We start from the raw sequence: 23,205 nt of genomic DNA, 5'->3' as shown, positions 1-23,205 counted from the left end.
GATCAGCTCCCTAGAACCTGGAAGGGCGCAAAACAGAAGGGTGAGTGGGCAAAAACAAAGCATTTGAAAACGTATTTATCTTTTCTGAAAATAATAACCCCTCTCCATAAAGCCCATATAGTTTCTAGAAAATAATGCTATATAGGTATGGAAACCAATACGCAAGATTAGCGAAAAAATGAAGTATGCCATGTCATAATATCTCAACAATAATAAATGTAAGCCAAGTGTGAAACCAATATAAAATAGTATGCCAGTCGAAGTCACCTAACATGACCTATACGACTGGATCTATAGCTCATCAATCTAGGCTAGCACACGAGTCGGAGTCACCGAATGTGACTTGTACAACAGGTTGGGTATAAATATGTACGCTCAAGTGCTACAATCACGTGAAGGCTGTGCGATAAATCACGGGTCACCTACAAGTCGGAACCACCTATTATGGTCTGTATGACAGGCTAGCACCAAACTTAGATCCAAGGTGAGCGTGCAGTGCGGGAGGTGAACGATCATGTGAAGGCTAGCCCTAGCCCTGTGCGGGAACACTAATACCGAGGTGCAGCCATGATGAGCTCTAAATAAATATATGCATACCAATGCAATACAATCCATTCAATCACATCATACTCACCTGAAGCTTACCTGAGTCTCCGCAGCATCACACAATATAATTCACAGGTATAACAGTGCAATACTCAAAATGCAACTCATTTACGACATGGCATTCAAGGTATAAATCATTTAAGAAAAACATTTTGAAAACCGTAACATACATACATACATACATACATACATATATATATATATATAGAAAGCAAATGCCCACTCACGGATAAGTAGCAGGATCGTAGCCCCTAGCCTCGCTTGTCCACGTTCGTCCTCGGGATATGTCTCCACTATATGCAAAATAACTAATTTAACGTTAATTCAATAGCACATAAACAAAACCTAGGTTGAATTCCTCATACGTTGCTCAAATGGGGTGTTTCAATATACCAACGTGATCTACAAAACACCACGAACACCCCTATATTTTTAGAATAATTTTTGGACAACACGCATACCTTCACGCGCCGTCCAAGGCATGGCCACATGCACCGGCCACGCACAGGCACATGCTTGATACGCTGACGGAACCCTTAACGACGTTAAGGAATATTTCGTCAAGTTAGTAGAATATTCCGTTAAAATTACCTGACGCCGTTAGAATATTCCGTTAAAGTTAACGGAATATGCTTCTTCTTCTTCGGTGACTCACCGGAGTCTGCCACCGGTCGCCGTCTGGTTCACCAGTTTCTAGAAATTTTTCAAAGTTCAATATCTTTTTCATTTCTCAACCAAAATCCATGAAATTTATACGGATTTGAAGTTCTTAAAGAGTAAAACACAACCATACTTATTAGAGGTCCAAAAACCAATGGAAAATGGTCGAAAAAACCTTCGAAACCTCCAACTAAGTCTGCAACTCTGTGAAATGCCCACAATCATGTCGAAACCTACTCTAAGGTCTCTATGGAGTTGATTAGAGGCTTTCTTAAACCTTAAAACCCTGTGAAACGCCCACGATCTCATCGAAGGAAATCAGCTCATTGCTGGAGCTCTGGTTCCTCACGATTCCGACGTCCATTCTATAAACAAAGGGTAGGGTTAAGTTTGTGAAGTCGAGAGAAGTGTGATCGTAGCGTCAGTAGAGTCGATCTGTGAAGTTTTGGTATAGTTTAAGTGTAGGTGTGCTCTCAGGTGTACGGATGAGGGAGAAGGACAGAGAAAAGATGAAAGGGTATGGGTATGTGTATATGTGTGTGTGCACGCGCGAACGGGATTAGCTAGAAAGAAAAATATCATGGCCCTGATTGGGCTGCTGTGAGAGAAGGAGAAAGAGTTATGTTAAGTGGCCCAAGAAAAGTGAAATCAAACCCAAAATCTAATTGGGCCCAATAAAGTAGGAATTAAGGTGATTGGTGGATAAGAATAGATATAATCCACCCTAAAATATAATTCTACCCATTCTCGCTCTTTAATCGTCATAACTTTTTCGTTAGAAAGCCGATTCAACGCGCTTGTGACGCTGAGTATGATTTCATTACGATTGCGAGAAAATAATTTAAAACTACATATGTACTTCCACGTCACTAAGCCAACGAGGGCATATTCGTCACTTTACACACTCAGGAAGAAAATGTATGTATTAATTTGGAACGGGTCGTCACAGTCTACCCTGCTTAAGAAAATTTCGTCCTCGAAATTCCTACTCATTAACAACACATTAATAACGATAAAACAAACATGGATATAGATCTCGCATACACTCCTCAGTTTCCCAGGTGGCTTTCCCGACCAAATGGTTCATCCACAAAACTTTCACGTGCGCACAGTCTTATTCCGGAGAACTTTATCTTTCTAATCTAAAATCGTCACTGACTTTTCATCGTAAGTCAAATCTAGGTTAATCTCTAGTGGTTGAGGAGGGACCACATGCGATGGATCAGAAACATAGTGATCAAGCATAGACACATGGAAAACATCATGTACCTTTGATAACTCTGGAGGTAGCTCAAGCCTGTAGGCAACTTCACCAACTCACTTGGTGATTTGATACGGTATAATATACCGAGGACTTAACTTACCTTTCTTACCAAACTGTACCATGCCTTTCCACGGATAACTTTAGGAATACCCAATCTCCAACTTTATATACTCTATCAGTAGCATGTTTATCAATGATCAACATAGAGGAGTACGACAGGGTTTACCATAGAGTGCCTCAAAAGGTGACATGCCAATGCTAGAATGATAGATGTTATTATAAGCAAACTCAATAAAAGCTAAACGTTTATGCCAAACATCTCCAAACTACAACATTGAGGACCTCAACATATCTTCCAGTGTTTGAACAGTTTTCTGAGATTGTTCATCCGTCTGAAGGTGATAAGTTGTGTTGTAAAGCAATCTCGAATCGAGAGCTTCCTGGAAAGTTACCCAAAACTTAGAAGTGAACCTGGGATCCCAATCAGAAATGATACTTACTGGAACACCATGATATTTAACAATTTCTGAAATAAACCGTTCCACCAACTGATTCAACGAGTAATTTTCTCGAACATGCATGAAATGTGCTAACTTAGTGAGTCGATCCACTATCACCCAAATACCATCATAACCATTCCGTATACGAGGTAACTTGTACGCGAAATCCATGCTAATATCTTCCCATTTCCACTGAGGTATGGGAAGTGACTGTAATAACCCAAAAGGTTTCTTCCTTTCTGCCTTAACTTGCTAACAAGCTACACAGCGACTCACATACTCAGCAATCTCTCTTTTCATACTAGGCCAATAATAGAAAGGTCGAATGGTGTAATACATCTTTGGTACTCCCAGGATGCATCACATAGGCCGAAATATGTGCTTCATCGAGTATATCTTTCTTTAATTACGCTATGTCAGACACAAACATCCGATCACCCTGCATAAGATACCATCAGGCTTTGGAAATCCTGAAATCTTTCTTTTTCCCTCTAGACACTGCTTGTATTAACTCTTGAGATTCCAAATCATTCACCTAAGCTTCAAGTACATGATCCAATAAATTTGGCCCAACTTGAAAATTAGCAAGTAGAACTCCTTGGTAATCTTCACCTAATGTGACCCCAGTAGATTGCAATTCCATCAAAAGTGGAACACTACGTGCATAAACTGTGTTAAGTCGACCCTGGGATTTCCTACTTAAAGCATCAGCTACGGAGTTTGCACGACTAGGATGACACTTAATCGTGCAATCATAATCACTGAGCAACTCAACCCATCTCCGCTGCCTGAGATTAAGATCTTTTTAAGTAAAAATATATTTGAGACTTTTATGGTCAGTGAAGATCCGACACGTTTCCCCGTACAATTAATGCCTCCAGATTTTCAATGCAAAGATAATAATAACTAACTCGAGATCATGAGTGGGATAATTCATTTTGTGGGGCTTTATTTGTTGCGAGGCATATGCGATCACTCGACCATGCTACATGAGTACACAGCCCAAGCCATTCAAAGAAGCATCACTATAAATCTCAAAGTTCCCACTGTCATCTGGAAGTGCCAATACAGATGCATAAGTGAGACAATACTTCAGTTGCTGAAAACTCTGCTCACAATCATCACTCCACTCGAACTTAACTCCCTTCCTGGTTAGCCTTGTCAATGGCAGGGCTATAACTGAAAAATCTTTAACAAAATGCCGATAATAACCTGCTAAACCAAGGAAACTCTGTACCTCTGTGACGGTCAGTGACTGCTCCTAATTCTCCACTACAGCTACCTTCTGAGGGTCCACAAGAATACCCTGGGCTGATATCACATATCCCAAGAACGACACTTAATCCAGCCAAAATTGACATTTACTAAACTTAGCATACAGTCGATGTTCCCTCAATTTCTTCAAAACCAGAGTGACATGTCGAGTATGCTTCGCCTTAGACTTATAATACACCAAAATACCATCAATGAACACAATAACGAACCTATCGAGATACAGGCGAAACACTCGATTCACCAGGTCTATAAAGGCTGTTGGAGCATTCATTAACCCGAACGACATCACAAGGAACTCGAAATGACCATAACGAGTTTAAAACACTGTCTTCGGAACATCCTCACACTTGATCTGCAACTGATAGTACCCTGATCTTAAATCAATCTTTGAGAACACACAAAACACCCCAAAGCTGGTCAAAAAGATCATCAATACGAGGCAACGGATAACGGTTCTTAATCGTCACCTGGTTCAACTGTCAATAGTCAATACATAGCCTCAGAGTTCTTTCTTTCTTTCGCACAAACAAAACTAGAGCTCCCCATGGTGAAGTACTCGGTTGGATGAAACCCTTATCAACAAGTTCTTCTAATTGGGTTTTCAATTCTTTTAACTCAACAGGAGCCATTCGGTAAAGGGTTAAAGAAATAGGATCAGTACCTGGAATTAATTCTATAGCGAATTCCACCTCACGATCTAGTGGTAGTCTAAGTAAATCATCAGGAAAATGCCTAACTACCTAAACATCCTCCACACGAGTATAAGTATGCTCATTCAGCAACACATAAGCTAGATAGCCCTAACATCCTTTCCTCAACAATCAATTTGCCCTCATAGCAGAAATAACGCCATGTCTCAACCCACTACGCTCGCCCACAAAAGTAACCACAGGCAAGCTTGGCCGATGGAAAGTAACTATCTTCTCATAACAATCCAACTTAGCTCGATTGTAATGTAACCAATCCATGCCCAGAATAACATTTAAATTAACAATATCCAAAGGAACAAGGTTAGCTGGCATGACAACATCCTCAACAAGAACAGGATATCCCTCATACTCCCAGCTAAAATAACAAATCTCCCCTCTAGGCATGGAAAACTCCAACTTATAACCGAATGGAGTAGGGTGTGGTTGAGTCTTTTGAGCAAACATATGAGAAATAACAAAGTGCGTGGCACCTGAGTCAATTAATACTCTAGCAAAATAACCAAGAATATTCAATGTAACCATAATCAAATCAGGGTTGCTCTGAGCATCTTGCAGATTAATATGGTGAACACAGCCCTTCGCTTGTTGCCGACCTCCACGACCTATGTTTCCTTGATTGTCGTGTCCCTGAATACCTCGTCCCTGGCTAGGCTAATTAGGCTGCCTAATCGAACCACCACTACATGAGGCAATGTCAAAATTCTGGGACTGTCCCCCAGCATACAACTACGATCCGCCGCCCTCATACAGTGCATACGGCATATAGCCTCCCTGGTACAGCGGGTAACATTCGTGATAATAAGGATCAGGTAGATGTAGATATGCTCCTCTGGGATACTGAGCTATATCCCCCTAGTAGTGGTAAACACCCCCTTAACCTGTCGGAGTATAAGCATTAAGCCCCTGAATCTGCTGAAGGGGTACAGTTGGTGGTAATGCAAAAGGCTGAGGTTTCTACTGATTCTGCGGACGCTAATTAGCCTTATGCCCTGTCTAACCACAAGTAAAACATCTACCACTACCACCTTGTCTACACTCCCCAAAATGACGATTATTACACCTACGACACAATGGAGCACCAGAACTGCTAGGATTCCTCCGCTGTTGAAAGGGAGAACCACCTGTGGATCTGCCGCCTTTACATAGCGCGTTAGAATTCGAACCACCACTGGATGAACCAGAACCAGTACCACCCCGCTTAAAATTATGTGTTTTGCGAGAACCGTAGGATGACTGCCCTTTATGCTTATTATAATTTTTCTGAGCATTACCTTTTTCTTCCTCCTCATCATTATCATATGGAGCATTCTTGGAGTCCTCGACCCGAAGTAAAACCTTGAAAAATTCTTGATATCTAGAATACGGAGTCGTAGTCGCTATAGAACGCCACTTTTTTCGAGTACCTCACTTAAAACGTCGGAGCATCTCAAGAGGATTTGCAGCAATCTCTGAACAATATCAGGACAAATAAGTGAACTTTCGATGATACTCAGTAGCTAACATTTTCCCCTGCTTCAAATGGGAGAATTCTTCCCTCTTATGATCCAAATACTCCGGAGGTATAAATCTCTTCTGAAATAGATGCTTAAAAATCTCCCAATTTGTGGCATTTTCCACTGACAACTAAAAAGATTCCTATCTCCACCATGATGCAGCCTCCACGCGTAAGAACCATGTGGTTGTCTCAACCCATCTATCCTCTAAAATATTTCCCTATTACTGCATCACCGGAAAGGTTTTCTCAACATGTTCGAGCCAACGCTCAGCTCCCTCTGGCCCCTCATTGCCAAAGAAATCATTTAGCTTCAAATTATATACAGTCTCCAAGGGGGTCCTCTGGGGAGGACGAAGTGAGGCCTGAATCGCATTAGCAATAGCTTCACCAAGTTGTCCAATATATGGAAAATTAGACTTAGAAGAAGTACATGGCTCTCTACAAGGCGGCATGGTTCTGACATAAGAGATTAAAATGATTAGGACTTAAGCAAAAATACAGGACTACCCAAACCTAGGCTCTGATACCAAACTGACACACATCGACCGGAGTCAAGGCATGTTGGCCGTCACGTGAAGGTGACGTAGCCACGTGCGCAACAAAAGTGATAATAATAGAAAAATGCGTCTAAATAAAAACCAAAACTAAACCTCCTTAAGCTAGAGAAAATATAAGTGTGTGAAAGTGATCTAGTATAAGATACACACATATCAAAGCATACGTAAACGAAAATGCAGTCGAACCAACTATGTACTAATCATACAAACTGGGAGAAGATCCCCACTTATTTATGGAGACATCAGAACCGCCGTGAAGTCCTCATGAGCCACCAAGGATGATCAGCTACCTAGAACCTGAAGGGGCGCAAAACAAAAGGGTGAGTGGGCAAAAACAAAGCATTTGAAAATGTATTTATCTTTTCTGAAAATAATAACCCCTCTCTATAAAACCCATATAGTTTCCAGAAAATAATACTACATAGGTATAGAAACCAATACGCAAGATTAGCAAAAAACTGAAGTATGCCATGTCATAATATCTCAGCAATAATAAATGTAAGCCAAGTGTGAAACCAATATAAAATAGTATGCCAATCGAAGTCACCTAACATGACCTGTACGACTGGATCTATAGCTCATCAATCTTACCTGAGTCTCCGCAACATCACACAATATAATTTACCAGTATAACAGTGCAGTACTCAAAATGCAACTCATTTACGACATGGCATTCAAGGTATAAATCATTTAAGAAAAACGATCTGAAAATTGTAACATATATATATATATAGAAAGTAAATGCCCACTCACTAATAAGAAGCAGGATCGTAGCCCCTTAGCCTCACTTGTCCACGTTCGTCTTCGGGATATGTCTCACCTATATGCGAAATAACTAATTTAACGTTAATTCAAGAGCACATAAACAAAACTTAGGTTGAATTCCTCATATGTTGCTCAAATGGGGTGTTTGAATATACCAGCGTGATCTACTCAACACCACGAACACCCCCATATTTTTAGAATAATTTTTGGACGTCACACGCACCCTCACGCGCCTTCCAAGTAATGGCCACACGCACCGACCACGGGCAGGCACGTGCCTGGCACGCTGATGGAACCCCTAACGGCGTTAGGGAATATTCCATTAAATTAGTAGAATATGCCATTAAAATTACCTGACGCCATTAGAATATTCCGTTAAAGTTAACGGAATATGCGCCTTCTTCTCAGGTGACTCGCCGGAGTCCACCGCCAGCCGCCTTCTGCTTCGCTGGTTTCTAGAAATTTTTCAAAGTTCAATATCTTCTTCATTTCTCAACCAAAATCCATGAAATTTATACAGATTTGAAGCTCCTGAAGAGTAAAACAAAACCATACCTATTAGAGGTCCAAAAACCAATGGAAAATGGTCGGAAAAACCTTCAAAACCTTTGGTTAAGTCTACAACTCTGTGAATCCTTTTATCCTGACGTCAGCTCCCCCCTAAACCTACTCTAGGTTCTCTATGGAGTTGATTAGAGGCTTCCTTAAACCTTAAAACCCTGTGAAACACCCACGATCGCGTCGGAGGAAATCAACTCCTCACCGGAGCTCTGGTTCCTCACAATTCCAACATTTGTTCTATAAACTAAGGGTAAGGTTAAGTTTGTGAAGTCGAGAGGAGTGTGATGTGATGTGAAAATTAACTTGACACACAAATTAAACCCTATTTGTGACAATTATAGTAGATATGTAAGTAGGGATCGTTCTAGACCGGGGATTAACTAGGGATGCTAATCAATACAAATAAGACTCAAAAACACTAAACTAGACTCTATAGACTCAAAATTAACTTAAGACACTTAAAACAGCAACCAACAATCAACAAGACTCAATTCTAGACCTAACAAGTGATTTGGACGAAAATAGGACTTAACTTGACTCAAAAGACTAAATGAAAACAGATTTTGACTCAAATAACAAAACTAAATGAAAGGGGGATTGTTTTTGACGAATTTAAAACTTAAAACAAAAACTTTGTAGAAAACACTTTGGAAAAACAAATTTAAGTGAATTACATGGGTGAAAGGCTAGTTAGAGGGTCTTTTTCCACACATGATATATGCATATGAACCAATTTCCTAGTTATTATTCCTTTAAACTATGAATGACAACGCCCCAAGTTAGTTGCATCGCACAACTAACCATCAGATTTTCCTTATTTCATTGAATTAGATGGAATACGTATCCAAACCAAATTATCTTTCTCAAGTTCCTTATATGAAACGCATGCTAGAGATACATGTCAAAAGTAATCATAAGCATTGACAAAGCATTCATCACCATGAAACACATGAGACTCATACCAAGGATTTACTTAACGCGATTGTGACTAGCAACCTCCACTACTTGTGAATATAAGTGAATAACTATTACGTGAAACCCCCTTATACTCTAGTATCAAATTCATGCATGCAAATTAAGTGTCGACCCCCAACCCACATACATAAACAAGTTTTAATAACTTAGATAAGCAAATCACATTCATGCCTTACGAAACAATAACTAACGTAATCAATTCATATAAAATATATAATCATGGTTTCGAATTCACCTCTAACTAAAAAGAAATTAGTTCCACATGTTCATCATAATTGAAAACCAAATTAACATAAACATTGAACTAAAACTAAGGATAGAATACACCTAGAAACAATCCACACTCCAATGGAAAATTTCGAACCCTCCTTGGATGGCAGATTGCACAAGTCTTCTTATCCTTCTTTCCTTCTTTGCGGCACTAGGGTGGTGTAGGGTGAATTGTGGTGTTTGATGGCTAAAAGTATGAATGAATGAATGAGTGAATGGATGATTTGCATGGTGCGGCATAGGGTTGTATTTATAGGGCTTAAACCCTAAGGAAATCAGATTAGGGTGTGGTAGAAATTAGGGGGGAAAAGGTTTGCACAATCCTAGGGGAAAAGGATTAGGATTCCATGGCAAAAACCAAGGAAGAAAGGGAAAAGGATTGCAAATTCTAGAGCTTCTAGAAGAGGGGGAGGTGCCACTCGTGTAGGGTTTCTAGAAACAATGTGTTTTGTGGCAGAAATTGGACTTCTAGAAGGGATAAAGGGTGCGACACCTATTTAGGAGGAGATAGGGTCTTCTAGAACCGTATATTTAGGTGTTCTAATGTGAAATTAAGTCCTCTTTGCAGCTGGAATTAAGGTAGCAAAAGATTAGGATAGGATAAGATAAGATAAGGTTGGATAAGATAAGATTGGATATGATAAGGTTGGATAGGATAAGGTTGGATAATGTTCCTTATTTCTTGCTCTTTCCTTATCCTCTTTGTATTTGAACTTCTTTCTCCAGATTTGTAGCATTTCCTAGCCTCTCTTGACTTCAATTTCGTCCATCCACTTTGCTCCATAGTTAAGCTATCCAATCCATGCCCAAAACCGCTCCAAATAGCTCCAAAATGCACTTTCTTGCTCCTTTTGCCATTAGGACCTAAAAACATACGAAAATAGCTTAAAAGACTATAATAAGTAGTAGTTAACTAACTAAATGCAAGGAAACAACATACCTAAGTAGCATAAATATGCTCCTATCAAATTCCCCCACACTTAGCTTTTGCTAGTCCTCAAGCAAAACGAAATAAACAAAACAAACAAGACACAATCCAAACCTTCCAACAATTGCCTCAAGGATTTCCAATGCAACATGACATATTAAAGATTACTACTCCCATAGATTTTAGCTATCCCTACCCTTTAGCATATACTTAATCATAGTCACCACTCACTAGCTCGCATTTAATCAATTAAAACAACATTTTGAATTTAGTAACATGCCTTAGAGAATTCCTCAATTCCTCACCGGATATACTCTCTATTTTCTCACAGATTTTCTGACTACACTCCCTACACTAAGTATATGTGAGAAGATTGACGTAAACATGTAGACTAGCACTCATAAGTTATAATCAAAGAAGGCAATTTCTGGAATTATTAACATGTATATGATCTCATGAATGGAATGTTACTACTTAGACACGAGAACGAGGGATACCATATGCTCAAACCAATTTTAAACTCCACATATTGAAACACATAACAATCAAGATCGAAGTCAAAGGGTTGTAACAGGACTAAGTTATTGGTTAACAAAGAAAGGTAAGGATAAACAAAAGTTCTTAAAGCAATAATAAGCAAAGTAATGAAATAAACACTTAGAATTCACTTTTGAATGCAGAAATCAACTTTGAACACCAAGGGAAACTTCACACAAAACTTAGGGTCAAATTCAAACTTTTGGACCCTTTCTTCAACAATCAACACTTGTGAGTTCATTCTCACTTATTTTCAACTCCTTTTCTTTCTTTTCTTCTTCTTTTTCACGTTTTTTTTTTCTTTTTTTCTTTTTTTCTTTTTCTTTTCTTTCTCTCGTTCCCTAGTCTTCCTTTGGCACACAAATCATACGTTCCCCTAGATTCCCACGAAAATCCTTCCCCCACACTTGTTTTTCTGCAAATTGTAGAACAAAAGGAATTCCCTCTAAGTCATGCTTTACTATACTTTAAGAACAAAGGTATGGATAGTCCTATTCTAGGCTAGGTAAGGAAAATGTGGGCTAACAAAGATAATAGGCTAACAAAGGCTCAAAGGGGTTAACATACAATACATATGCAAAGGGTAAGGCTTTTTGGCTCTGGTTTTAACTAAACAACTTCATCTTGTTTTATGTTATGCACTCAATTTTATGCTTTGAATGAAATGGGCATGAGTCCTAGTATTTGGAACTATAGTGATGAAACGCATTCTAAGTAGCAACCAAGCAAAGAATAATGAGATCGTGCAACGACTTTAAAAAACAAAAACATCAAGATTAATAACTCTCCAAATGAAGTTTAGGCTCAAGTCTCTCATGGTTGTAACGTTAGTTTGAGTTTCTTCCTTCAAGCATGTTACAAAAACTGATTTTTTTTTCTTTGTGATTACATGTGAATTCGTAAATGACAACTACAACTAAGCATACACCAAAGAGTATATCAAACTTCCATCCATGTTTGTAACTTTCTTTAATAGTCATGCAATTAAAAACCAAATCCTCATCATTGTGTTGGAAGGTATCCTAAGACACAAACATTAAAACAAAAATGACTCTAAAAACAACTCTTTTTGGGTTTTTTTTTTTTAAACACTCTTTTTCGATTTTTTTTTCAAATTTTCGGATTTTCTGTTTAAGATACATAAAAACACTTCAAAACACATCAAAAACACTTAAAACAGTGAAAAACAACTTTAGAAGTGATAGGTGATAAAATCCCACGAATTTTCATGAAAAGCACTTTGTTTACCCTCCCCCCCCCCCCCCCCCCAACACACTTAAAGCAAACATTGTCCTCAATGTTCTAAGCATAGACTCACAAACAAACAACCAAATAACACAACTAGCAAACATGGCAAAGTAAAAGCAATAAAGAGTAGGGTTTAGGAACGCAAATCTGGTTATGAAGTGTTGGAGATTTCTAGGTCTTCTTTATTTGCATGCATGGGTTGTCTCCCAAGAAGCGCTTCCAGCTGGACGATCTTTCCTCTTAAGCTTCATTTGGGCCCACGGAATGGAAGCTTGCACCATCCACCACATGCTCTTCAAAGTTCTCATAGTATGGCTCAATGAATGGGAGGGGTTAGTGATCCTCCCTGATTGTGGTGTTTTGGTTACTATAGTCCATGTAAATGCTCCCACCACCTTGAAATCGATTTGGAACCTGCACCAAAGAAGGTAACAACCTATTAGTTGAAATGGAAATTAGAATTGGGATTCGAGACTTACTAGGATGTTGTGGCAATGCCCCTAGGGCAGCCACCATCTCGCCAATTTTATCCTTAGGCACGGCCATATTGGGTGTTTTTAGGGTAGTGGCGTGCTCCTTGTGCTCCACTCCAATTCCTTCCTCAATGGTGGTTCTACATGCATCCTTCTTGATTGGTGTTGAACATGCTATATTAATCAAGGGGTTCCTCTTTTATATTCTATTTAAATTGTTATTACTTGTTCAATAGTTTTTATATCTGCCACTTAGTACTACAGTCTAGTAGTATTCCTCTTTACTTGTAAGTGAGAGGTCTTAGATTCGATTCTCATCAAAAGTGAATTTAAACCGTATTATTGCTAACCCATTTTGAGGGTTAGCCAATCCCCTCTCATATTAGTGTAGATAATATCGTTTGTTTAAAAAAAAAAACAAAAAATAGCTTTTGGACCTTCTCTTCATGAGAACAAGTTAGAGAGTCATTTACTTGCTCAAGATCATTTGATTGTTCTACAATTTAGTTATTCTTGTACGGTACGTACATTCTTTTTAGTTAAGAATTTCGTATGTATTTTTTTTTATTATTACAAGCAATATTATTACTCTAAGCTAGACTAGAAGTAGACTTGTGTCAATGTTCAATTGTAGAAACTGATATTAAAATTCGCCACTAAATAAAAATGCATGTCTCAGATATATTATTTCCAATAAATCAATTACCTTCACTATCTAAGAAAAGATAAAGTTAAAAAAATAAAGAATGTGACAATGAATTTGATGTAGGTAACAAAGTTTAAGCTTGCGTTGCTCGTTTCGTCCGGATGGTACGGACGGATAAATGCAGAGTTCATCTGCCATACTTTGAGGGAGGCAGTAACACTGGTCTCGGTAGCATTGTTGAACAAAAATAGCCTAGCAGCCCCATAAATTGCCTTGGTTGGGTAAACCCTAGTTGTGATGGTTGTTCTTCCACCTTGAGCAAAGCTTTCGACGATCGAATGGTCAACCAGAATCCTCACTGATAATTTTTCATCTTTTAGAACTGGAACATAGCTGCCAGTAACTTTTTTCTTAACATCATTAGCCACAGAAGACCTATATAACAGAAAAAGTTATCTTTAGTTCTAAGTAGTATATAACAAGTTAACGAAAAACTTATATATGTTGTTAGACAGAAGCTTATGTTGACAGGTTGTGAATCTCGACAGTCCATTTAACATATAATTAACCTGATCAATTGTCCAGACTCACAATCTACGAAGAGAACATTTGTGATGAAAAATCTACCTTGTTTGATCGGCGCAGAAGAAAGTATCAAAATTGCCACCCGGCCCTTTGGCTACATAAAAGTAGACAGGAGTCTGCTCTGAGAGGGTCTCATCTGCAAGAACAAGAAGACCAAAGGGTCCTAAAGCACCACGATGGGAACCTCCAGCGCTGGTGTTGCAACTGAACACCTCATTAGATTCAGCTACGCTCTCCAAAACCTTCTTGTCCAACTCGAACTCAGCAACAATGTCCAACTGTTACATTGCCAATCATTTCTTTTAAAACTAAACAAACGTTCTCGGAATTTTACCATATTAATCAACATAAATCTAATTAAGAACGGAACACAAACCTGTGTGGCTGTGACAACTTGAAGTGGCAGCACTGAGCCTGCCTTGACCTCAACCTTGTCGAAGTCCGTAATGCTCAATCTCAATTTCTCGACCTCCTCCACTGGCCATTGAAGTAGATTGCTTCCAGTCTTCTTATCAAACACCACTGTCCTTGGAATTCCCTACATTAAATTATCGCACAAACGTTATAGCTCCAGCTAAAGATACATGCGCCAAAAGAAAGGAATGTTTGGTACCGTGTACTAAAATACTGTAGTACATTATTCTGTTGACACACTTTAATACTTGATCGATATCCATATTACCGACATAATTTAAATAATGTACCAGATACTGTGAATTCCTGTAAATATCGAGGAGAGAAAAGAAACCAATTTACCTGAACGGAGGCCCATCCCTTCTGCATATCAGCATTTTCACTATCAGACTCTCCAATCCAACCCCACAAAACTCTCCTCTCCTTGTTTTGGTCATAGAAAGTCTTGGAGGCATAGAAAATGCCATAATCATACCTAATTCCAATACCAACATCAATCTTTTGGTTATCAGGAACCCATTTGCCAGTCTTTTCCTCATAGGACCCCAATGAATAGTAATCATTCCTGTCATCATCAAGACTAGCCTTCACCACATGCTTCACATCAGGCCCATTCACCGAAGTATCCAGTCCTTTGTCACTGGTTTTCGACACCGGATAAAAATCCACACACTCCCACATTCCAGTCCCAGGGACAGCATGAAGCACCCCATTCAATTGCTCATAGGTTTTGAAGTCCTTGGTATCATAAACCAAGGATATGCCTGTTTTGTTAAGCTTGGACCCAATAGTAATGCGCCATTTGCCTTGGGACGTGTACCAAGCAGTTGTCGGGTCACGGAAGTCCTTGTATCCGATGCCCGGGGGTGGGACTAGAATCGGGTTGCCGGAGTACTTGACCCATTTGGTGAGGAGAGGGTCATTGTGGTCAGCAGGATATGCAAGGTTTTGGACTTGGACCGACTCATTGGTTGAGCCAGTGTAGAGCATGACAATTTTGCCATCAGGGAGAATGGTGGCTGAGCCGGTCCAGACTCCATTGATGTCGTACCACTGGTCAGCCACCATGGCTAGAGGGAGGTGAAGCCAATGGATCAAGTCCTTGGACACTGCATGGCCCCAGACAATGTCTCCCCATACTGCACCGTTGGGATTCCACTGGTAGAAAAAGTGGTACCAACCTTTGTAGAATAATGGACCTGTTTAATTTACATGTCACAAAATTAGATGCTGCAAAAATCTATAACGGGAAATTCGTCAAATCGGCATGTTTTTATTGACACATTTAGAACTTTTAGCCTCAATTTTATTCGTTATTAATTAGGAATATAACCACTTAGAAAGCAATCGAGCTATGCTTTGAACCAAGCATCTTCGAGTGGTTAAAACTAAGACCTTCTCCAAAAACACCCCCCCTTCCCCCCAAAAATCCAACCCAAATTAAAACCTAAAACTCAAAAGGGGGCCAAATATTGGCCCCTTTTTAGGCCAAACATCGATGTGGGGCCCACTAATGAGAGTGAAAAGTAGGATGTGAAGGCCACATGCCAAGCGCTCACTTGCCTAACGTGCCGCACGCGCCAGGTTGAATCCCAACGGGACCCCACCCACGTGGGCGTGTTCCCTTGCTTGTTAGGCTGATCGGTAGCATAACGGCTACTTTTGTGATCCAACGGCCAGATTTAATTGAATCAAACAGTTTAGATCGAATATAATCAAATCTAACAGTAAAAAAAAAGATCTAACGGCTCAAATTTAAATCCAACGGTATGTGTTTCATGTGTGTCATGTGTTTCACATGTGTTTGGTATGTGTTTCATGTGTGTCATGTGTTTTGTATGTATTTGGTATGTGTTTCACATGTGTTATGTGTGTGCTTTATCTCTATCATGTGTTTTGTATGTCATTCACATGTGTTTTGGATGTGCTTCATATGTATTATGTGTGTCTTGTGTGTTTCATGTATTTTGTGTTTATACCTCTCTATCATGATCTTCATATTCTTCCATAATGTTTCATGAGTTTCATGTGTCGATTTAGTGGTTTTTCAATATTTATCGGAATTTAAACATTTTTAGATTAAAATATTCATAAAATTAATTTACGATAGTCTACATATTTATAAAAATAAAAAAAAAATAAAAAGGAAGAAGTTAATTTAAGAAAAAAAAATTAGCCTAAATTCATTCTTTAATAATCTAGGACTAAAATTTTAGGCTAGAAGAGTTAGAGCATAAAAGCTGTTTCTGGGCTAAAATCTAAATTTTATGGGCTAAAAATTTTAGATTTTAGATTAGGGTTGGAGATGGTCTAAAGAATGGAAAAATGGGTTAAAGACTTCAGATAAACAAACTGTAGGCTGACGTACAAAATTTTCCAACTATAATCTACTGTAGAAGAATAATTTGCTTCAACTTATCCCATTAATCTTGATCTCCAGAACTTTTATGATTGAAATGGTCAATGATTGAAATTTTCCTTTTTTTCCATGTGAAATTCATGGAAAGTTAAAAGGTGGCGTAGGGTTGGCAAAGTTTGACTGTAAAAGTTGGAGAGGGAGCCGCAAGATCATGTCAAATATTTCATACAAAGTTGGGTTGTATTTTCGTATTTCGATGAAAAACAATGCTTACTTTTCTAATCAACTGCCCTGATGAGATCCAAAGTGGATTAAACTAGTCAACTACGTATTATTCTATTCCAGATAGCGTGCAGAAGAATACAAGATGAACAGGTAATGATTTAATAAACAGAAAATTAAAGGTTGCTTACCATTTGGATCTGAAGCAGCCGGAAGAGAAATCACCAGTCAGAGCATTGGCAATTGAAAAGGCCAACCATGAAAAGAAGGTAGAAGTCAATAAAATACTAAATATAATTTAATTTGAAAATAAGGCGAAGAAAAACACTAAGTCCCACGCAACAACTATCCTAGCAAAAATCATTTGCAAGGGAAAACTTCTATCAAGTTTTCTTTATAAATTTTAAATAGAGGTCCTAAATTTGACTTTCATGAATAACAAGTTTGATTTCAAATTATTAGTAGATCGTTGTATTACTTATCCTATGACCCACGGTCAATATTGTCGTATAAGAAAAAAAATTACTAATCAATAATATGTGAAGTGTTCCAAAGGATAAAATTATTACTATGTTAATGTAAAATATTCTTATTTCAACTGCAAAAATCATGTTTTATTTTTACAAACAATGTAATAATTATATTAAATTAACCTAAACTATGTAAAGGAAGTGTGCACTGCAAAAAAAATCATGTTAAATTAGACATATCGAGTACATTATTATAGTGGTGTCACATTCTAATAAAACAATATCACATGATAATCTAACTCTACATGACATTGTGTTAATTTACTCGAACGCTATCGCAACGGAATACTCAGTTCATCTAAGTCCTTACTCCAAAATATAATAAATAAAGGCGCCAAAAATAAAAGTAAACTTCACTTTTTGCAACACAAATGAATAGAGAAACAATTGACAAATGTAAATGTTCATCTTTATGAAAGCAACGTGTTTTGATTAATCCATCTCATAATTCTCATTTGTGGACCAAAAGTTAAAAGTAAAAGAAAGAAAAAAATCAGCCAATCATTTTGTCCACTCAAAATCATCCAATTTGCAACCAAAAGAAAGAAAAAAAAAAATAATAATAAAAAATTAAAAAAAAAGAAAAAAAAGAGAGAATTAGAAAGAAAAAAAATATATGTACCATTCATCCAGTTCTTCTCAGGCTGGAAATGGAAAGCAGTTCTCTGCCATGACAGCATGCTATTGTTCCATGGAAATGCCGGCCCGTCCACAGCATCGGCCAACCGATTCGACTTCTCGGACACTCCGGCTGCTATGCCCCGAGAAACCGGGCGCAGTTTGGCGGGCCTTGTTGTATAAAGCTCTTTAGCCAAAAACACTGGCTCATTTTTATTTGCATGGGAATCAGAATTGTTGCCACTACTAATAATGACCACCAACAAAGAAAGCATCAGCAACCCAGAAAAGACTGCTAGGAGCTCCTTAAACTGCCTCTTTCGGATTTCCGAAGCTTCGTCCGGATTCGGGAGAGGAGTGTAGGTGTACGGCAGGGCATCGGGATCCGATGGAAGAAAAGGTCTAGGGTCTGCCATGCACGGATTGCGACCTAAACTTGAATTTTTGATATATTTGTCTAGAAAATGAATTGGGTTTAGTTCATTCAAATTCGTTAACTTGGTTCATCAGAGAGCTGATGAGTTTTTCTGACAAGGTGCACGTTCATGTGGTGTGTTTGATTATATATATATATATATATATATATATATATATATATATATATATATATATACATGCATGAAAACAAGTGGACAAAGAGAGTTTTCTCTTTTCTGCTAAAGAAGAGGACAACAGAGTTTGAAGCGAGTCTCGTGGGTGTTTGTTCTAATTCTATTGTTTTTAATTTAATAATATTTGAGTTTTTTTCTTTCTAATAAATGATATTATTTACGCTAAGACCAAACCCAAGTTAAAAGCCAAAATTTTTCATTTATTCCCCTTCCCCTAAACTCAACCCAACCCAACCTAAATGTTTGGGCTAAAAGCCAAACGCAAGCCAAATTCCGTCCAAAAATTAGCCCATGAATCGAGGTAGGCCCCATCGGTGAGCCTGAAACCGGGCATTTGTGTGCCACACACCCCCACCCACTCGCCAGACACGAGCGACGCGCGAGCTATCAGCCTGACTGGGCTCCACTCACGTGGGCTTGTCGGCCACATTCCCTAGGCGCTCCAACGACTTTATTGATCTGACAGATGGAATCAACAAGCCGTTGGTTGATCCAACGGCCTAGATTCAAACTTCTTCTTTTTTTATATATATTTATATATTTGTTGAATCCAACGGCTGAGATCGAATATAATCAAATCTAACGGTAAAAAAAAAAAATCTAACGGTCCAAATTTAAATCCAACGGCTTAAATAATTAAAAAAATTATTTAACTCAAAATTCACCCAAAAACTCTATAAATACCTATGTATTTGTTCAAGCATTCACACAAAACTCACTTTTCTCCTATAATTCTTCCAATTTTTCTTTCTACCATTTCTTCCCATTTCCAAATTTTTCAAGATGGCAAGAGAGCATATTAGAGGTCGTAATTGGACCTGTAAGGAAGATGTTGCTTTATGCTTGGCATAGGTTTCTATTAGCGAAGATGGTGCAATTGGCACGAATCAAAATAAAAAGGTTTTGTGGAATAAAATCATTGAAAAATTCCATGAAAGCTGCAACGGCGGCAGGAGGGGAAGGTGGTGGTGCTTACGATCGGTGGAAGACTATCAACAAAGCATGCACTTTATGGAAGTGAAGTTTGGAGAGAGTTGTGACTGACATGGCTAGTGGAAGAAGTGCCGCATAAATTGTGAGTTTTTTTGTTGATATTTTATTTGTCATGTACATAATATTATTTTGCAACTAATTGTTTTTATATATTTTTTGTATAGGGTGACAAAGCAATGACATTTTACAAGACAAGAGTAACACCAAAAAATCAACCTTTTAAGTTGCATCATACTTGGGACGTCCTCAAGGATTGTCTGAGGTGGGCAACCAATGCGGAGCAACAATGGGGAAGATTATTTCAACATGAAGCTACATCAACAAATGATGGAGATGAAGGTGTCATGAAGGTGTCAATGAAATGACCCCAACTTCTTCTATTGCAAGGCCCCCAGGAAGAGATAAGCAAAAGGAAGCAAAGAGAAAAAGGGAAGTCCCAAGAGCCGATGAGTGGACACATTGCTACCGGATTTGCAAAATTGTCCGAAAGCCATAGCTCTCGGCAATAAGAAGCGGCCCATGCGTTTGGCCATGAAGGAAGAAGGGGATAGGAAGCAAGAGAGCTTCGAAATTAATTTCATGATGAATGATCTCAACAAATACACTCTAGAGAGGAAAAAGTTCCTACGTAGTAAGCAAAAGGAAATTTTGCGAAAGTATGCCACAAGGAGTATATTTCAAGATGATGAATCACCTCAAGGCTATATCCCAAGTCCACCACCAAGTCAAGATGGTGGATATCATTATTAAGTTTATGTAGTTTATGAATTATCTATTGTATTAAGTTTATGTGGTTTGAGTGGTTTATGAATTGTCGTTTGTATTAAGTTTATGCACTTTATTAATTGTTGTGTGTATTAAATTTATGGCTTATTAATTATTGTTTCTATTAATCTAGATACCTTCAATAATTATTGTACTTATTATTGCACACTTTGATGTACAATAGATGCCTTCAATAATTCAAACGGCATTCAATAATTTTGACAACGTACCAGACAAAAGACTTTGCGCAAGAAAACACTTCAATTTATTACTAGAAAATACCAACATGGTACACTTAAAATGATTACATAAAAAAACAACATACCACACTTAAAATTAACACAAGAACACATTAATACTCCAACATCATCAACGTTCACCTTCTAGGTGCCATATATGCTTAACCAAATCCTTGCAGAGTGTATCATGATCTTGAGGAGCTTGAATTCTATTTAAACGTCTCATATACTCACTCAATGCAACCCTATCCTATCGGGTCTCATATGTGGTTACAGCGAGATGCTCTACATCTCTTGCCATAGCTCTCTCATGTGTTGGTTGGTCATCATCCACATCTTCGTTTGAATCTTCTTCAATTTCAATGTATTCATCTTCCACAATCATGTTGTGCGAAATTATGCACATCATCATGATTGAATAGGGGTCTTCGGTATGCCACAATCGTGCAACCCCTCTTACAATGGTCCATCGAGCTTGTAGGATCCCGAACGCTCTCTCCACATCTTTCCTGTAAGACTCTTGCCTCTACGAAAATAATTACTTTTAACAAAAGGTAGACCAACTAGGATAAATACCATCTGTTAGGTAGTAACCTAGCTCATACCTATTACCATTTACCTTGTATCGATATTCTGGTGCCCATCCATTGACAACATCATCGAATAGAGGAGAAGACCAAAGAACGTTGATATTGTTGTTTGATCCAAGAGCGCTGAAGGATGCATGCTAAATCCATGTGTCGTAAGACGTCATAGCCTCGAGCACGATGGTTGGCTTGTTATGACTTCTCTTGAATTGGCCAGCCTAAGTAGTAGGACAATTCTTCCACTCCCAATGCATACAATTGAGACTTCTTATCATGTCAGGGAAGCCTCTTTTGTCTGCCTTGTGTAGAAGCCTCTTCAAATCTTCACGATTTAGCTTGTGGAGGTATGTGACTCTATATATGGCTTCAATTGCCTTATAGAAGCGCTTCAAGTTCTCAATAGCAATAGTCTCCGCAAGTCGGTAATACTCATCAATTGAGTTTGTAGAGCACCCATTAGCTAGCATCCGAAATGTAGATGTGAGCTTCTGATGAGGTGATAGACTTTGTCGGCCTACGACATTTATCTTCCTTGCAAAGTAGTGGTCATGATTGACAACTGCGTTCAAGATGCTTTCAAAAAGCTCTCTCCTCATCCAAAACCGGCTTCGAAAATCTTGAGCAGGATATCTCGGACACTTGATGAAAAAATCTTTCATCATTCGGTCAAGACACTCTTTTCTATCACCCTGCACAAATGAACGCCCTGTGATAGAACCACAATAGCTAGATTCGGCATGGTGCTCATATTGCATAAGCGAGTTTGCAAATTCGACTTCTGCATTGATCATTTCTACATCCCCATTGATGAGATATTAAGGATTTTTAGGAAACTAAAACACTTTGAAAGTTGAAAGATTGGTGAATATGTTGTGTGATGGTTTGATATTCAACCTATGTTTATATAGGGGATGATGGAAGGTTTCAATTTCATGTGTGTAGGTTTGTGCTTCATGTGTTTCATGTGTTTTGTATGTAATTTGGTATGTGTTTCGTGTGTGTCATGTGTTCTGTGTGTGCTTCGTCTCTATCATGTGTTTTGTATATGATTCACATGTGTTATGTGTGTTTTATGTGTTTTATGTACTTTGTGTTTATATACATCTCTATCATGATTTTCATATTCTTTCATATTGTTTCATGAGTTTCATGTATTGATTTAATGATTTTTCAATAGTTATTGGAATTTAAATATTTTTAGATTAAAATGTTCATAAAATTAATTTACAATAGTCTACATAATTTATTTATTTTTAAAGTTAATTTAAGAAAAAAAAATTATCCTAAGTTCATTCTTTAATAATCTTGGGCTAAAATTTTAGGCCAGAAGGATTAGAGTAGAAAAGCTGTTTCTAGGCTAAAATCTAAATTTTCTGGACTAAAAAATTTAGCTTTTAGCCCCAATGGTTGGAGATGGTCTAAGGGGTCGGGAAGGGGCTAAACCTCATAATGAATTAACAATAATATGGTTCAAATTCATCTTTAACGAGAATAGAACCTAAGATTTTTTTTACTTACAAATGAAGAGGAATATCACCAGACTGTAATACTAAATGACAAATAATGTTTGAGTTTTGTTATTTTGTTTCACAATGCAAAAGGCGTTTTGGTCGTTTAACCAATTAGGGCTATAATAAACGTGATGTAGCAGTAATCCACGTGGTAAAGACTCAATTCTCGTGAAAGCTTGTTTTTAGGAGTGAGTTTTTATTTCTCGTCAAAGCGTGTTTAGAGGAGAGAATTTTCATTACTCATTAATGCATGTCATGAGAATTTTAAAACTCAATTCCTCATGCAAGTACATATATATCA

General features: G+C 38.1%; 2 protein-coding genes across 2 annotated transcripts; both read right to left on the bottom strand.

Moving 5' to 3' along the window:
• Positions 1–13,481: 13,481 nt before the first annotated feature.
• LOC137710504 (acid beta-fructofuranosidase 2, vacuolar) lies at positions 13,482–18,745 on the bottom strand. The gene is made up of 6 exons (XM_068449545.1): positions 18,203–18,745; positions 17,242–17,250; positions 14,812–15,668; positions 14,432–14,593; positions 14,098–14,333; positions 13,482–13,905 (listed from the first exon to the last, which is right to left on the bottom strand). Exons 1-6 carry the CDS (start codon positions 18,612–18,614, stop codon positions 13,536–13,538), a joined length of 2,046 nt encoding a protein of 681 aa, XP_068305646.1. The 5' UTR covers positions 18,615–18,745; the 3' UTR covers positions 13,482–13,535.
• A 2,311-nt stretch (positions 18,746–21,056) lies between these two features.
• LOC137709983 (uncharacterized) lies at positions 21,057–22,184 on the bottom strand. The gene is made up of 3 exons (XM_068448957.1): positions 21,693–22,184; positions 21,426–21,533; positions 21,057–21,332 (listed from the first exon to the last, which is right to left on the bottom strand). The coding sequence occupies exons 1-3, from the start codon at positions 22,182–22,184 to the stop codon at positions 21,057–21,059; spliced, it is 876 nt and encodes a 291-aa protein (XP_068305058.1).
• Positions 22,185–23,205: the final 1,021 nt, after the last annotated feature.

This window comes from Pyrus communis, chromosome 12, assembly GCF_963583255.1.
Source record: "Pyrus communis chromosome 12, drPyrComm1.1, whole genome shotgun sequence".
NCBI classification, from domain to species: Eukaryota; Viridiplantae; Streptophyta; class Magnoliopsida; order Rosales; family Rosaceae; genus Pyrus; species Pyrus communis.
The sequence above is the reverse complement of the archived record's forward strand: the minus strand, read 5'-3'. Positions and strand labels throughout refer to the sequence as shown.